This window comes from Leptonychotes weddellii, chromosome 11 (assembly GCF_054177405.1).
Source record: "Leptonychotes weddellii isolate Sample4059 chromosome 11, ASM5417740v2, whole genome shotgun sequence".
Classification (NCBI taxonomy): Eukaryota; Metazoa; Chordata; class Mammalia; order Carnivora; family Phocidae; genus Leptonychotes; species Leptonychotes weddellii.
The window spans coordinates 90,245,586-90,264,031 of NC_138379.1; the positions used below are offsets into that span (position 1 = coordinate 90,245,586).

General features: G+C 42.1%; 1 protein-coding gene across 1 annotated transcript in view; it reads right to left on the reverse strand.

Annotated features, from left to right (window-relative positions):
• Window positions 1-18,446, reverse strand: part of ATM (ATM serine/threonine kinase) — a 122,303-nt gene that overhangs the window by 6,708 nt on the left and 97,149 nt on the right. Inside the window, exons 49-61 of the mRNA XM_081797369.1 lie at window positions 17,977-18,194; window positions 17,306-17,513; window positions 16,272-16,385; window positions 15,802-15,960; window positions 15,026-15,164; window positions 13,744-13,826; window positions 12,339-12,479; window positions 11,516-11,632; window positions 8,379-8,528; window positions 6,348-6,513; window positions 4,771-4,857; window positions 1,922-2,036; window positions 970-1,033 (exon numbers count right to left, since the gene is read on the reverse strand). Coding sequence (XP_081653495.1) covers window positions 970-1,033; window positions 1,922-2,036; window positions 4,771-4,857; window positions 6,348-6,513; window positions 8,379-8,528; window positions 11,516-11,632; window positions 12,339-12,479; window positions 13,744-13,826; window positions 15,026-15,164; window positions 15,802-15,960; window positions 16,272-16,385; window positions 17,306-17,513; window positions 17,977-18,194 — 1,761 coding nt within the window. The remainder of the gene's footprint in view (window positions 1-969; window positions 1,034-1,921; window positions 2,037-4,770; window positions 4,858-6,347; window positions 6,514-8,378; window positions 8,529-11,515; window positions 11,633-12,338; window positions 12,480-13,743; window positions 13,827-15,025; window positions 15,165-15,801; window positions 15,961-16,271; window positions 16,386-17,305; window positions 17,514-17,976; window positions 18,195-18,446) is intronic.

Here is an 18,446-nt window from a genome sequence, read left to right on the forward strand (position 1 = left end):
GAGGGCTGAAAACTTCTTTGTTGGGGGGCGCTGTCCTGTGTACTACAGGATGTTTACGGCCTCCACCCAGTAGATATCAATAGCTTTTAAAAAAAACAAATGTTCCGGGGCGCCTGGGTGGCTCAGTCGTTAGGCGTCTGCCTTCGGCTCGGGTCATGATCCCGGGGTCCTGGGATCGAGCCCCGCATTGGGCTCCCTGCTCGGCGGGAAGCCTGCTTCTCCCTCTCCCACTCCCGCTGCTTGTGTTCCCTCTCTCGCTGTCAAATAAATAAAAATCTGTAAAAAAAACAAATGTTCCTGCCCCACCCCTGAAGTATGGTTTGAACATGGTCAGCATCAGTATTTTTTAAAAGCTGTACTGGTAATAGTCAAGTCCAGCCAGTTGAGCACCACCAGGTTAAAGGAATAAATGCTGACGGTTGTGGGTAAGGGAGTCCCCTGTGCTCTGGCTCCCACGTTTCCTTGTGGAGCAGACACAACTCATCTGTTGCCCACACACCCTTGACCAGGGTGGTGAAACACTGCTTTAGGTACATAATTCTCTCTGGGGTAGAGCTAATGTCATTAAGGCCTGGAAATATGCATTACTTTCTCCTCTTTCCGCCTGATCAACACGAGGCAGTGATTACATGTTCTGAACCTGGGCAAAGGGATAATTTACGATTTCTCTCAAAACCCCAATGCAAACCATTCTGAAAGCAAGTCATGCCACAGGAGAGAGCAAAGATGTCGAAGTGCTGATTTATGATTTAAACACTAGAGATGACTTAGGAAGCCGTAACATGCCCAGAAACCTGGGAGGACTGGAGGCGTTTCTAAACCACTGTTTACTGATGTGCGCACCCCCGTCCCTCCCGCTGCCCATCCCACCACATTAACACGAAGCACTGATCCTCAAATCAGTGACGTCCTAACAAGATACACAGTCTAACGGCAGAGAAATAAAGATTTCCTTATAATACGCTTTACCTCCACAATGGTTAGCAGGGTTTCCTGAGAGCTTCTCATGACCTCCATGGTTTTCTCACAGCATCTACAAACACGTTACAAATATGGATCTTGTTACACACCGTGTCCAACATCTCATCACTATATATTCATGTATACTGTGCTGAGACTATTCTTATTAATAATTCCCAGATTAACATCTCAAAGAGCACAGTACTAGGGCAGACTGCATTTTCGGTAAATTGTTTTTGAAAAGAATATATCTAGGGGCGCCTGGGTGGCTCAGTCGTTAAGTGTCTGCCTTCGGCTCAGGTCATGATCCCAGGGTCCTGCGATCGAGCCCCGCATCGGGCTCCCTGCTCAGGGGGGAGCCTGCTTCTCCCTCTCCCCCTACTTGTATTCCCTCTCTCGCTGTGTCTTTCTCTGTCAAATAAATAAATCTTTAAAAAAAAAAAAAAAGGAATATATCTATATGAATGTAAGCTAAGCCTTTGTAAGAATAACACACAGTAGTACTATGAAACATTGCTTTCAGTCAGTGATTATTGTGTTAATTATTAGTTCACTCTGACTGGATTCTACTCTAGTAAAAGCTGAGCACATGGACCAATGCTGGGGAGCTACAGGGACCTGGGAAGTGCTTTCAGCCGGAACCAGTCCATCATACGCTCCTTCAGCAGAGCTTATCTGCCCAACACTGAGTGCCCGAAGGAGTTCTGAGCAGTAAACGGAGTTCCCGAGGACAGAGGCATTAACGGTAGAGGCAAGCTGCTTCCAGAAGGTGCTAGGAAGGACAGCTATGTATGTTATATAGGGTGAGGTCCCAGGTGGTCTGAAGGAAGGGGAAACCATTACAGTCTTTACTCCGGGGTTTTCAGCACTGGAACATGATTTAGCAGTGAATCCTAGAGTCTACAGAAATCAATAATCCAAATAATTTTGACATAAAAAACCATCTGCTGTAAACCCTTACCTTCTGAAGACACCTTCAACACCAGTAATGCCCATCCCATCCACAATATCTCTGGTGAGTCTGAAAGGAACCGTTTCAGGAGTAGGGAGGATCTTACCCTGTTCAAAAGCAACTCCTAAAGGAAACAGTACAGCAAGGTTAGGAGGTTCCACAGCAAACTGACTGTCCTCCCTTGGGGTGTGTGAGCTGTGCAAGGCCGCAGATCATCTGTCATCAATACTGCATAGTAACACACAGTACCACTCACGGTGGTTTATTCTGTTTCTGCTCTGCCACAGTCTAGGAGATGCACCTCAAATTTAAAAAGCGTAACAACTTCCAGACATAATTAGAGAAGTTCTAGATTAAAGGGTGATTTTTTAAAATGAAATAGTGATGGGTAGGATTTAAAATGCAAAGTATGCATATAATCTTAATTTATATGTATTTAAGTATACAGGCATACTAGTTATATACTAAAACTTTTTATTAAATGAAACTTTTTATTCTGAGATAACTATAGATTGATATGCATTCATAAGATACAATATGCAAAATACAAAATTCCCCATATACCTTTTATTCATTTTCCCCCAATCTTGCAAAACTACACAGTAGTTTCCCAGCCAGGACACAGACACTGATCCAGTCAAGGTCCAGAATATTCCCATCACCACAAGAATCCTTCAAGCTGCCCCATTTACAGCCACCCACATCCCTCCCAGCCTACTGCCCTCCCACTCACTCTGTGCCTCCAGCAATCACTACTCTTTTGTAACTTCGTGTAACTGAATTCATTCTGGGGAAAACCATGTAATATACGTGATCTTCTCTATTCTAATGGAACTCCATCTTAACTCAGCAACGACTTCTATGGATTATAATACAGAACTGATAATTTCCTGAGACTACACCTTCTTAGAAATCTTAAAGCTCTTTTTCTACCCCCTTATTAAAGAGTCTTCAAACTCACTGAGATTTCTAGTCTGTCCGCCTTTCTTCCTTCCCTACTCCACTCAGGGTGCGGAGTGCAAGGCTGCTCACTCTCACTGCTGCCTCATGTCTCGTTGGCCCCCGGCCCCTCCACACTTCTCTAGGCACAGCTGCGACTCACTCAGGGAGGCTGGGAGGAGGTGCGGGAAGACACCACTGGCCCCACTGGCCCCACTGCAAGTGCAGGTCCTCACGGTAGGCGAGCGCCCCGTGGACTGCTCGGCACGTCGCCTTCGCTCCCCGTCTCCACCCGGCTCTTGGTCTCACCTCTGTGGAGCCCGGTTTGCATTGTACTGTTCTTACAAGGCCAATTACCATCCCTCCGCTGCTCAGCAAGCAAGCAGGCTTTTGCTTTCTCAGTTAAAACAGAATAGCAAATGTTACTTCCCTCCAATTCTTTCTCCTCTAGCTTAAGACCTTCCTCCTCTCAGTGGAAAAGCTAATGTGCCTCCCGTGTAAAGCTAACTGTACCCCAGATGCTTGAGGACTTCCCCTCGCTATTTCAGGATCTCTGTCTCTCTCCTCTAGCTTATCCATATAGAACATGTGCACGCCGCTCTCATCTTTAAAAAGCAAATGAAAAAACCCTCAAAACAAACAAAAAGGGCTGGAGCATGTCTCTCTCATCTCTAGAGCCAATGCCTCTCCCATCCTTCTAAACCTCTCGTGGACAGCGCTCATTCTTGGTCTGCAAGTCCTTACCTTTCCACAATCTCACTTCTTCCATCCTATTCAGATTAACTTCCTAGACCTTGAACATCGATTAACTGTTCAAAGGCCTGTTTTCAGTGTTGACCCTATTTGACCTGCTGTAGCAGACACTACTGAGCACTTCTTCCTTCATGAAAAACTTCCCGCCCCTGCCTTCCAAGATACCCCTGCCTCCTCGTTCCCATGACTTGTTGGTTATTCCTCAATGTTTTTTCGGACTCAGGCTTTTCAAAACTGGCATTCCTTAGGATTCTGTCTTCAGTCTTCTTTATCAAGGAGGATATAGAAGATCAGAACCTCCTCCAGTCCACTGACCCCAGCTGACATCTATTAGCGGAAGGCTGTACAGCTCTATCATTATGCTCAACCTCTTTGCCTTCCTGTATATTAAACTGCCCATTACACCTGGAAGTCCCATTAATACCTAAAGACAAGATGCAAAAGTGAACTCACTGCTTTCTCAATCGTCACAAAACCTGCTGCGTTCCCTCACTAGAAACGTCAGTTATCCTGCCATCCCTTCTCCCGCCCTTGCCATGTCTAACATCCCGGCTGCAGGTTACGATGAAAACGTCCCCCACAGCCCAGCTCCTGACCTCTACAACTTTAGTCCAAGTCCTCATCCTTTCTTGTCTGAACTATTATACTAGCCCCTAACGTGTCTTTCCACTGCCAGTATTGCTCCCCAAATTATTTCTCCAATAATTAAATGTGATCATGTCCTACTTAAATACATCTTCATTTACTCCCCCCCTTGTTTCACAGGTTAAAGCTGAAACGCTTAGCCTGGCTTTTTACAGTCTAGTACCAAGCTACCTCTCCAGCTACTCAACTACACGCAAACTTCACTCCGGCCATATCGGACATCTCACCATTCCTACAGGTTACATCTTCATTAGTCCCCGTTTTGTATTTGCTCTCTCTTCTGTCTGGATTATCTATCCTTTCTTTAAGATCTGGCTTAAATGTCACCTGTTGTAGTAAGTTTCACTCATTATCTCAACAGAGTTAGCTATTCCCTCTAGCATGTGTTTATGCTTTTTTTTTAAACAACACTTCCTACTTTGATCTGTCTCCCTCACACTTGTAACATCCTGGAGGCAAATATCACTTCTTATGACCAAGTATTTAATAAACAGCTAATTTTCTAATCTTTTATTACTTACCCAAATCTATATGTACAAGTTCTGCAGACTGCTCATTTATCAAGATATTCTGTACATGTCGATCACCAAGTCCAAGTATGTAACCAACTGGGGAAAAAAACAAGAAACCAACCTGAAATCCCTGGGATCATCTATTTCTAGAACACACTGACCCATAATTTCTACTAATACCACTGACAACATTTTTAAGTAGTGTAGGCTATTTAGCCGGCTTCAAGGAAAATATGCACATAACTTGCCACTTTGAATTTAAGTCAGATCTTGCGAGCTCTTTCACCAACACTGCATTTTACAAATTCTACATGGTGAGCTAAAAAAAAGCTTTCCCTTTACTAATAAGCATACATTTAAAAATATTCATACTTTGAAAATTAGTGCGGTTAAAGTTGAGACCCATTATTTAGCAAGGCATTATATGCCCTCAAATATTTTACTGAGTATACTTTTAAATTTAACATAAATTAAGCATTAACTCATTTCATCAGATATATGTCCAGGAAAAACTACATTTCTGTTTTCAAGATAGATGATGGCACGCCCAAACACTTCTGACCTAATGAAAACAGCATGTGGTGTTACAGAAGAAACAGGACGCCCGTGCACCTGGCTAGCACTATCATGAACTGGGTCTCCTTTCTTATTTATAAACTGAATTAGTTGACTCAGATTAGTGATTCTCACTGTAGACAGAAGAGGGTTTTTTAATGACCGAGAACTTGTTCAGAATATACACTCCTTGCCTCTCGGGGTATGCTACCTAAGTGATGGAGGGATGGCCTTTCTTAGTTAAAAAATCAATAGATTAGAAGATCTCTGCTATTCAACATTAGTTTTCATACTCTAGGATTTGGCTAATAGCCCTGTCTAGCTATTCCAGTCTCTTACCAATTAAAAAAACAAGGTCAAAATATGTAGTGTGCCCTGCGTATTTGAATATATATCATACTTTCTAATCCAAACATAAAATTCTATTAAATAGATTCAGTCACTAAGTGATAACAGAGATTTTGTGCAAAAGAACAACAAATTAAATTAAAGGAGGTTAAGTTAAATATAGTTATCATGGGTTTTATTATTTCCCAAAGGCGATCTCAGAAAATAACATACTGAGGGGCGCCTGGGTGGCTCAGTCGTTAAGGGTCTGCCTTCGGCTCAGGTCATGATCCCAGGGTCCTGGGATCGAGCCCCACATCGGGCTCCCTGCTCGGCGGGAAGCCTGCTTCTCCCTCTCCCACTCCCCCTGCTTGTGTTTCTGCTCTCGCTATCTCTCTCTCCATCAAATAAATAAATAAAACCTTAAAAAAAAAAAAAGAAGAAAATAACATATTGAGGGAAGATTGAAAATACGCCATATTCACTACTGAACAAAGAAGAGCCGGTCTTCTCTCTCCTTGGAGTAGGAGAGTTCTTTCCTGCAAAAGCTCAGAAGAACGAGTTACGAGCCGAGAGGCGAACGTCGAGACGCACAATGACGGAATGACGAGGATGGTCTGGCTGACAAGCTCCCTCAGCACCATCACCCCCTGCAGCTGAGAAAGCATCCAGTGCCCACGGGCTACAACGGACAGGATGATTACCGATAGAGGAAGTGGCCACGCTGCGAGTATAAGCCAGTCGCTTCTCAAACCAAACGGCTGGGTCCAAGAATTTTTCCATGCAGAAGTAACGGAAAACCGGCTGAAATTTTTGGCAGACATCCATGAACGTTTTATATTTCTCTTCAAACGACTTCTTTTGTACATCCTTTAAAAAGATCAAATATAAAATTTTCTCAATATTGTGTTCAACTACTTTAATGTCTACTCAGAGTTTCTAGGTAGAAAACAGACAGATGCAGAGGCAATGAAGAGATAAACAAGGTATTATCTACCCCCCGAAGCTAACAGTCTGGTCAGGGAAACAGTGACAAGGTATAATCCCTTTAGGCTTCACATGTGAATCTTAGGGGAAGGAGACACACCAACAGTGACTGTTGTTTTAATTCAATTCTAATTGGAATGATTCTGTTATCTATGTGGAAGTAAACACAAAACAGCCAGAAACGGCTCCGGACTGTCTGAGGATCAGGGCACAGAGCACCAGGGGCCCAACAGGAAACAGAAAAGCAAGAATGGATGGCGAAGACGCTGACATGTCTCAGATCTGTCCTCCAATATCTTCTCACTAGGTAATCCTCTCCTGGGGCAGAGCTGATCTACCTCCATGGGCTGCACTCTCACCATGTGCTGACGACCCCACATCTCAACCTCTGGCCCAGTGTCTTTATGAAGCTCCGCCTGGCCTGCTTCTCAGACTGCCCGTAGCATCTTCACCGGGATCACTTCCAAACCCGAACGACTTCTTCACCTTCTCCTCAGCAAACCTCAGCCACTTCTCTCATCTTCTACACAGTAAGGAGCCCCTCCATCCACCCCATCACCCAAACACTGGGTGTCACTGATTACTTTTTCCCCAACCCCACTTCTAATCAGTAATCAAATCCTATCAGTTCTGCCTCCTTAATATTTCTGATATGTACCCCTTACTTTCCATTCCTGCTGCTATTCGTCTTAATTCAGGGCCCCTGTGTCACGCCTCTAGTCAGCTTCTCAAAAATGTAGCCCACAGTGCTGTGAGATCTTTCTCTAAAATGCAAATCTGGTATTACTGTCCTTCTCGAGGGTTCTCTACTGCCTACAGGATAAAGTACCCAGTTCTTAGCATTTCATGAAACAACCCTCCATTTTTTGACTAACAACTACTGCTTCAGTTCACTGATCTCCTCAAAAACTAAGCCTCTGCTGTCTCCAACTGCCTGTCCGGGCCTCCTTCCCTTTGCTTGCATGCGCCTTCTACTTGGAAAACCAATTCAGTGAGTCATCTCGGCTCAAAGGCCACTGCCCTACGAAGCCTTTCTGGATCTGGCTCCAGTCCTGCCCAGCGCAGGTAGAACGCACCACATCCACCCCTGGGCCTGCACGGTACCCGGGAAAGCTTTCCATCACGACACCTGCGGCACTTTGCCACCCCGTTAAAAAATTATAAGGAAAGGTAACAGATTCAGGGTTGGACAGACAAGATTCAAATCCTTGCTCCACCATTAGCTCATTGACCTGGGCAAGTGAAATTTCTGAATGTCCTCTCATTTTAAAATGGGGTAAGTACGACGATGAGGAGTCCTAACATTTGTGAAGTGTGAGCGCAGTGCCCAGGGGAAAAGGCACGTCCAGTCCATGTTGCGGCTGGATGAACGTCAGGCCACAAGGCCAGTGTGATGTGGCCAATGTCTTAAAAGGTCTATCAGTTTTATATAAAAATTATTTTGTTATCTATTTTTTGGTTTAATTAGTGTTTTGTCTGTTAAGAATTAGCTTACCCCAAACTGGAAGCAAATTAGCATTCCACCGAATGTTAAATCTCTCATCAGACAAGGGTCGGCACTTTATAGTTTACAGACCTTCCTGTTTCACTCACACACACTTCTATGCTGGCGGGCGTGCTTGCTTTCACTCAGGATCACCACTCGATGACACTGAAACATGACTGTGTGCTCTAACATTTCAGAGCGGTCAGCTGCGGCAAGCTGGTACATAGTCTTGCACTAATTTGTACTTGTGAGTGTCACTCACCATCATTTTCTTCTGGCAGTGAAAGGCGCTGAAGTCCTTCGGCCTGTATCGCTTATGAGCACCGTTCTCGTTATTCACGAGGAACTCACCGATGGGGACAGTTCCTGTGCACCATTCAAGAACTCCGCTTCGCTGAGACAGCGGAACCACCTGCACCACAGAGGAGATGCCTTTTGATTAGTGGAAGGGTCCCGAAGAGCATGTGATGATCCCTCAACTACCAGAAACCGTGGAAAGCAGCTCTTTCGACTGTATTGCTGTTTCTGTGTCCAGAGGAGACAGAACATCTTGGAGGTAAGCAGCGGAAAACACACTTACGCTCCAAGAACAGGATTTTCTAGCCTGCGGCTGAGACTCCTGAGGACCTGCTCTGCTCTCAGTCTCCATGATTCCCTGAGAGGTCAAGCCTGTTAACTAGGCTTTTCAGTAGCATCTGTGCCTGAGCCACAGTTTGCTCCATTTAGCAGAGGAGTTACCTGCTTTCCTCATACTTTTAGTATCAAACAATCTGAAGAATTTCACTTTGGAAAATACTGACTATAACCTTAATACTAATATACTTTGATAATTAAAAGTATATGTATTCTTGCTTTAGAGTCTTGTTAGCTACACCAAGAGGAAATATACTCCTGAACATAAAATGAGCAATTTTACTGGAAAGATTAAAAACTGACATATATATAAACATACACAAAGTATAGAAAATAATAGAAACAGGGCGCCTGGGTGGCTCAGTTGGTTAAGCGACTGCCTTCTGCTCATGGTCATGATCCCAGGGTCCTGTCCCACATCGGGCTCCCGGCTTAGCAGGGAGCCTACTTCTCCCTCTGACCCTCTCCCCTCTCATGCTGTTTCTCTCTCGCTCACTCTCAAATAAATAAATAAATAAATAAAATCTTAAAATGCTAAAAAAAAATAATAATAGAAACAAACATCCTTTTACCCACTAAATTTGCTGCAGAGAGATGAAGCTCCCTGTGTACCGCTCCCTGGCCCCATGCCCTTCCCCACCACCAAGATGACTGCTAGTTATCTGGTTATCATTAATGTTCAGGTATTTCTGGTATATTTTTATTTCAAAGCAATATGTACAGAGTTGTAAGCTTTAAGTAAAAGAGTATTATACTCCGTGAATGCTTCTGCAATTTGTTTTTTACTCACTCAACACTATTTTATCTGCATTAGTACATGTAACCCTAAATCATTTGTTTCAACAACCACAGGTTGTATAAGAACACCATAATTACCCACATATATACACACCCAGGAACTGAATACTGGGGTCACGGGGGATGTGCGTCTTCCGCTTAGTTAACCAGAGGCTGCCAAAGAACTATCCAAAGTAGTTATGCCGATTCAGACACCCAGTACTGTGCCGATGTGAGATGTGTGCACCCGTGTCTCACTGTGGCTTCAGTTTTATTTTCAGATGCCCAGTAAGGCTGAGTAAAATTTAATAGGCTCACTGGCCACTCAAATATTTTCTTCCTGAGTTGTCTGTATTCTTTACCCATTTTCCTACTGACATGTTAGCCTTTTTACAACTGGTTGGTGACCGCTATTTATACATTCTGTATATAAATCCCTATTGTTATTAATATTACAACAAACCTTTGTTACTAATATTATTAAATTTGTTTTTCTTAGTTGGCCACTTGTCTTTATAGAATCTTTAATTCTATCAATTTTTTAATGTACTCAAACATGCTGAACTGTCTTGTGTCTTAAGGAGGTCTTTCATTAATTTATTAACTATGTTTGTGGAGAGTCCATTATGTGTTTAATAGAACAAAACAGGCATTTTAAAAAAGTGACTAAGAGAGACATGGTCAGAGAAGGCCTCTGTGAGGTGGTGACGCAGAGAGAAACCTGAATGAAGTGAGAGACGGAGGACAGGACCTGAGGGAAGAGTATTCCAGGCCGAGGGGAGGGAAGCCCGGGCGTGACACCAAAGTGCTGGATCTCAGCCACAGCAGGAAGAGCAGCTGAGCCGTCACAGGGAGAAAGTCAGAGAGGAGGGTGGGGAGAGCGGCAGATGAAGCTGCAGAGAGAACAGCCGAGGCCAATCACTTTCATTCAGGGATACGTGAACTCATCTGGAGTTCAGAACAGGAAATGGACATATTTAGTCTGTCTCAGACTCTTAAATAGATCCTCCTCACGGCTGTGAATGAAGGAGCTTTGGCGGCACAGGGAAGAAGTAAGGGGCTAGTGAGACACGATCAAGGAGACGTGACTGCAGGGTGGGGAGGGCAGGGGCGGTAACAGTGACTCCACGGAAAGCGGGCCGGTAAGGACGTGCGGACGGAACGGGTGTGAGATCTGAGAGAGAGGAGTTTAAAATGGTGCTGATATTCCTACATGATAGTTAGGAATTACTGCCTTTTAGGAGTGATGACAGTATTGTGGTTCTGTTTTGTTTTTTTAAAGAGACGTTATCTTATGCAACTACACGCTGAAATACATGTTTACAGATGAAATGACAGGACATTTTGTTTCAAAATAATACTGAAGGGAAGGAAGTAGGGAGAAGTAGAAATGAAACAAATTACCCACGAGCTGATCACTGCTGAAACTGGGTGATGGTACAAGGGAGTTCATTACCTTATTCTGTATACTTTCATATAGGTTTGAAGTTTCCGAGAGTCGTAGAAAGAAAAGGACAAGACCGCCTCCCGACTTGGGAGCAACTGGGTGAAGGTTGTGCCACCTGCTGATCTGTGAGGAGGAGACGTGTTTGCTGTGCGGTTTTTGGTGGAGGTATTCGTCGGAAGCTCCACTTTAAACTTGCTGAGCCTGAGGTGTCTCTTAGACCTCTACAGAACCCACTCATCTTGTCAGGAGCCAGCCCTTCCAAATACTGTATGTGATCGGACAAAAGACTTCTTTCTAGACTAACTGAAGGGAAAAACAGGGCTTCATGATTAGCAGGGAAGGTGCCCAAATGGCAAAAGGACCGGGACTCCTGAGCCACCATCCACAATGTGCATTTTTCCAATGACCATGCCACAGAGACCTTGCATGGCCCACAAAGTCTAAAATGTTTACTCTCACAGAAAACACTGGCTGAGGCCTCATCTGGGTAACAGCATCTTTTCTAGGCTCTTGATGAAGGGGCAGAAGCGCGAAGTAGTCACCTTGTATGTGCAGATAGTCAGTTTCCTCTTCCTGGTCTCTGTGTTCCTCTGCAGTAACTTGTTACACATCTGGAAAACCTGCTGCATGACCGCATCCTGTCTCAGGTCGTCACGGCCCTTCAGAGTAATCAAAGCACCAACAACTGGGCACAGTCCATTTTATGATAAAATCGCACAGAGAGCATGAGGACAATGAAAGGGTGCTCAGAAACCCATCTGAGCATCTGTACTCCTTTTCAGTCTCTTAAATAACTAAGACCTAGTCTTTCATTTAGAATATGCTGTAACATGGGTAGGCAGACGAGTTTAGAAAAACGTTCCCCCTCAATGCTTCTGGAATTAGGCTCACTGGAACTCCTCCACTAATTCCCAGCATGGCCCGGAGAACTTGGGAGCAGAGTAAGCGAGGAATGCCGTCCCCTTTCGGATACATTTACTAGCAGCTGGCCCAGTGCCATACTCAGGATTCTTAAAGCAAGGGCCTTCAACTTGAACTCTTCAAGAAAATAAGCAACTATCACCTGAACAGTTTTTCCATAACAAGCAACCGGATTGTTAACTTCATCATATCTGTAGTACGTGTTAGAAGTATCCTTTTACTTCAGTCAACTGTTACAATGCTGGCCTTCCAGAGACACAAAAAATTTAAGAAAAGCAATCTGCTTCTAGAAAATAATGTATTCATATTCTGTAAGTTTTCCTCACTTGCAATTTTTGAGAAGAAAAATAAAGACCCAAAGCAGGAAGTAAATATCAACTACAGTTTTGCTTTGACTTTTTTCACTAAGACACTAAGGACCGCACCCCTGGAGGGGAGTCTCACCTTGACGAGCTGTCTCCTTTCCTTGCCATCAGAGCCCAAACAGTCTATTATTTTAGGTAAATTTAAACCTCCTGCTAAACGAAATTCTGCTTTAAAGGATTGTATAGTCACCAGATTTCCGTATTCTCCGGTGGGGTCCACCTAATAAAGCATATAAATGAGAGAAGAGATCAGGTTACACTATGTGCTTTTAAAGAAGAATGAATTATAAACGACAATTTTAATATTAAACAGGAATGAAGGACAATGTGCTGTGGGTTAAGAGCTCAAGTGATAATTTACTTCTTGTTTAAATGAAAGAAACAAAATTTAACACTGGAAAGGTTTATGAAGTCACCTCTCTAAACATCTCTCACTAACGCTGGGGCACACAGTGTTAGAATAGTGTTGCCAAAAAGCTACTAAAGAACCTGGTTTCAGGTCTCACTGCTGACTTTGTCTGTTAAGTCCTCTGAGAAAGAGTAAACGTCTCACAGAAACATAGTAAGGTAAATTTTTAGAAAAGTGTGGAGAGTGGTCTTCTAGGCTGAACTGCTAACTCCGGCATTTTCGGAAATATTCGGCTGACTACCTTTGCTAATGTAGTCAGAAAGGTATCAGTTAATCCATATGATGCAGCTACATTTCAACTCGAATAACTACATATACTAAGAATGTAGTCAAATGATCCTTCTGAAAAAGTTTTAAAGTTTCTATTTTAATTCCAGCTATTTAACTTACAGTTACTAGTTTCCGGTGCACAATATACTGATTCAGCACTTCCATACGTTACCTGGTGCTCATCATGACAGGTGCACTCCTTCATCCTCATCCCCCGTTTCCCCCGTCCGCCCACCCACCTCCCCTCTGGTCACCATCAGTGTGTTCTCTGTAGTTAACAGTCCATTACTAAACTATAACATCTATTATTACATATATCCCTGCCAACTTGGTATTTCTAGCAGTAAAAGATGAGCACAACGTAGCTAAAAGTATCATGCATATTACAGTTAATTTAATACTATAACACATCTGTATTACTTAATAGCACAATACATGACAGTCAATACATTCTAACACACAGACTTTTTAAAATATGAAGCATTTAGGAACTTTCTTGCCAAGTTAAAAATTAATCTTGGCATAAGCACATAGACACTTTTCTTCTTTTAGTCACTAAAGGTAACAGTCTACAAATCGTCTTCACAAGGAAGATGGAAGGTATAAAACTGAAGGCAAAAGAAAAGAAAGCAGGAGAGTCCTTTAAGTATTGTAAGACTTAGGTAAAGGGAATCTATAAAGAAACTACAGGTTAAAACAAATGAAAGTGCTGATCTTTAACCACTTTTGATCTACTTCAAATAGTTAACCTAATTAAGAGGAATTTACTTCAATAGAAAAATCAAGACAGGTAATAGTAAATTACCTTAATTTCCATAGTTGGAACAACAACATCTTCTAAATTCTTCAGCTTAGTAATTGGCTGGTCTGCTGGGATATTTATGCCTTCTGTATTTAAAATAAAGAGGTTTTGGTGACAACTACACACTGAGGAACAGCTCTGAAGCAGACGCAACCTGTGGCCAATCTGCGGTTTAGGCCCCGATCCAGAAATGAAGACCCAGGGCTCGGGACACAACGTAGCTCAGGGCCAGAGCACGACAACAGCTAATAAGGCTTACACTTGACTTTGCAGGTAACCTGGCATGAGTAATTAGGCCAGAACCCAGCTGACAGCCCAGGCCGAGCACCTTAAGATAATTACACAACGGTCTGCACACTACATAGATAATGTACTCCCGCCACATTACTATTAAATGTAACCAAAGGATGTGACGATCAATATGCTTTGTTTGCTTAGAGGAATACTATGAGAATTCTCATTCTTTTTTTCAAGTATTAAGAACTTAAATGCAGGGCGCCTGGGTCGCTCAGTCATTAAGCGGCTGCCTTCGGCTCAGGTCATGATCCCGGAGTCCTGGGATCGAGCCCCGCATCGGGCTCCCTGCTCGGCGGGAAGCCTGCTTCTCCCTCTCCCACTCCCCCTGCTTGTGTTCCTGCTCTCGCTGTCTCTGTCAAATAAATAAATAAAACCTTAAAAAAAAAAAAAAAACTTAAATGCAAAGACCTGATTCTGAACATAAAAGGGAATACAATTGTTAAAATATGGGGAGACTTCTAAGTGTATACACCTAACCAAATATTACAGCAGTTTATAATTATTTGAACAGACACAGTAAGAAGAGTGAAGGATTACATGCAAGGCATTCTAATGCTTATGGAGGAAATGGTAAAGCCTTATCATTTTTAAGACCTAGGGCACGGTGAGTAACAACATCATTTTAAGAAACCTTTGACCCTGACAACTGTCAGTTATTCAGTTATTTTAATGGATTTGCCTCTATGCAATTAATTCTCTGCGACAAGTATTTGTACCAGGAGATTACCTGGAGAAATCAATTAATTCAGTGCAGTCATATATTACGAGATGACAGAAGATATCAAATGTAAGTGACTAGGGGTTGCTGAAGCTACTGGATAAAAATTCAGCTCTGGACAATGTGTGAATTGTAATCGTAAGGACCTCCATATCTGTAATGAATGTGACGTAGGTAAGTTAGAGAGATTACATATTAGGCTCTGTAATTAATACATCTGTCCAGGGAAAACATAGTGTAAAATCAACTGTCATTCTTTCAAACACCTACTTCTCTGAGTCTTCCACTGAGCGGCATCTAAGTTTGCTAATATGATATAAGCATCACAGAGAGCCTCAACACTTCTGACCATCTGAGGTCTCCTACTTCTGATAGTATGTATTATTCTGTTTGCAGCCTCGGTTCGATCCTATTCAGAAAAGAAAAAACAAAAAAACATTACATAAAGAAATACCCAAGACTTAAACTTTTCAGAGTCATAACAAAAGGAAAAGCAAAATATATGCACTAAACATTGGAAAGACTATAATCGCTCAGAAACGAATAAAATAGTCACCTTATGAATGAAATACATCAAAGGTAGAATAATATCAACAGTAAAGGACTTGGATGTATTTTGAAATGTATTTTTTCTTTGCTCGATGCTGTGAGAAAAAAAAGTATTGGTATCCACTGTGCTTGGAGAATATTCAGGAATTTTGAACCAGTTTTAGGTGGCATAATAACAAAGGATTTGAAAACTGAATACGGTCAACACACATTCTTAGAATCCCTGAGATTTAAGAAAGGAATATTGGGGTGCCTGCGTGGCTCAGTCGTTAAGCGTCTGCCTTCAGCTCAGGTCATGATCCCAGGGTCCTGGGATGGAGCCCCACATCGGGCTCCCTGCTCTCCTGGAGACCTGCTTCTCCCTCTCCCACTCCCCCTGCTTGTGTTCCCTCTCTGTCAAATAAATAAATAAAATCTTTAAAAAAAAAAAGAAAGGAATATTGTGGGAAAATATGAATACTACAATTCAAAAAGGTATGTATGTTTAATCCAAATACCTCATCAAGCGGAGAGCTTTGTTTAGGTGCATTTTTAATTATTCTATTCCTTCTTGCTGCCTCTGGTTTTGTCAAAAATTCATCTTTGTTTGCATTTGCTAAGGCCAGTATAATAAACAAAGTGTGATGGGGGTGATCCATTGAAATTCTAGAGATAAGCTGTCAAAAAATAAAGAACTATTAGTTTTATGCAACCAACCAATCAAACAAAACTAGAAAACCCGTAACATTTTTCCTTTTGTTTGGCGTTCCAGGTATGTGGGTAGAGTGTGTGTGTGAGACAGAGGAACAGGGAGAAATGACAGAGAAACGGAGAGATGAGACAAAAGGAAATTTTTATTCCCGCCCTTTTACAGCATAATAAATATGAATGACTAAAATACTTCTATATTTTCATTTCCTAGAGTGGAACGGTAATGTATAATATATGAAAGAAAAGCAACTGTATTTTGATTTTCAGGTTTACTTACATTATTGAGGACTTCATGAAATCCAAGGCCCCCCATCATTTTGGTCCCCATTCTAGCAGCCAACTGGTACATAAGAGGCAAAAATTTGTAAGATGGAATCTTCATTCCATCGGTCTACCACAAAAAAAAAAAAAAAAAAGCCTTAAGAAACAATGCATTTAAAAAAGTCTCACATCTAAGCAAATAAATTATTGTAAGATAATGCTACTAGCAGAAGCATCTACTCGTTAATAACACTTCGCTAATCACATTTTTTCCCTTGACATTCTCTTGGTCTTCCTGATGGGTATTCTAGATTGATTCACTGGTGAGTCACAGTATTTGATCCTAAATTAAACTGTATTCAGAACTGGAACACTCGCACTGATTTCATTCCAGTGAACCCAAGGAGTACGAATGTGGGTCTGAGGGCATTGTGATCTCGACTACGGAGAAGTCGGTGTATAATACAATGGAGTAACTTGTGCCCTGTATGCTAAAACTAACAGGATTCAATGAGTACTAGCAGCAGAGATTGCTTCTATCTATCATGAGGCTTATCATTCTTTTCATCCAGAAGAAACATTTTACTTGTAAGCTTCAAATTGGCTGCCAATATAGGTCCTGTAAGCATAACTTTAATATCATCAATAAAATCTAAAATTTTTAAATAAAAACTTATGAAATACTACTGCCTTAATGTTGTCCTAAAACTTTATTTTTCATTTACAAAAGTAATTCACTGTAAAAATCTCAGAAAAGATGAAGCAGGAGGAAAAACCCGCCTGGGGTCACAGCATCGTCAGCTGCCTTCCCAATCTAGTCTGGCACTCTGGCATCTTCCAGGGGTCACTGAGAAGGTCCAGGCAAGGACGGAACTAAATGCTCTCATCTCTGCATAAACCTGCGTCACTGGAACTCATCAAGACCCTCTGAGTAGAGCATCGAACCAAACACCAGGGATACAAAGAACATACGAATCCCTGACACCGGCGGGCTTCTGTCTGAGCTTATCGAGCGCAGGCGAGAGTACTGGATTCAAAAAGAAGACTCGCCTTCATCATGCCATTGACTTCAGAAACTCCAGAATTTTCAAGCCAGAGGGAACAAAGACGGAATATCCACATATCATGCCCTTCTCCACTCAGTAAGCAACTGATGTAATTTTCAACTGCTTTACATAAGAAGCGTTTCCGGTCCTCTTTCAGTGCACGGAGCGCACATTCATCCAGCTCCAGCTCCCGTTGGACCTTTACTGTGTATCTTGCATTGGATAATTAAAAGAAAACACAAAACCCACAACACAAATCAACAGTCAGGTGTCCATCCCAGGAGAAAAGGCAAAATTCTAAAAATTATAAGGGAACAAACTTCCTTTTAGTAACTGAAAGTAAGTCTGTGCAACTCAAAAGCCATTCTAGGCAACCAGGGACAAAGTGGACCCTCCCCAAGATGCCTATTTAACTCTACTTTCCCTATTGTATGCCAGACAAAGGCAGGTCTGAAGAAGGGTTTGATTACATCGGGAAGAGATAACTCTTCTGTATTTAAATTAAACACCTATCTCTTTTTAACTATGATACCAACAAACCCAAAAAGCTCTACACTCTACCGTGCACCTAGAATCACACGGCATGAATTCATGCTCTGGTTCAGTACATCTCTCCGTATACAGTCACTGTATCTCTGTGTATCTTACCACTTTCACTGGTAGACATCTCATTACCTGTTGGTCTGGATTTTATGTTCCCTAAGAAGGCCCACTTCCTCTTTGGCCCTTTTCAGAAGAGCCTGCTTGTTTTCAAACTCTGATGATTTCATGTAGTTTTCAATTCTCTGGTACTGAGTGTCCGAGAACCGTGCTAATGAGAGAAATGCTTTCATTTTTCCATTTCTAAGCTCATCACTGCTTTCTCCATCGTAATTTCTAGCAACTTCCACTGCCTTGAAGAAAACACAATCCCTTTATATTATATAGAGATACTAAGTGCATCTAAAGAATCACTCAAATCAAAGAAATACCACACTGAAGTTCAATTTATACATATATATGAACCATACATATGGTTAAGCTGAATTATATGAAGTACAGTATTTTAAATTTTCAAACAGCTCTGACAGTGTAGAAATAACCCCAACAGCTAATATTTTAAAGAACTGTAGAAAAACAAAGGCCTCCATTAAATTTAAAGACAG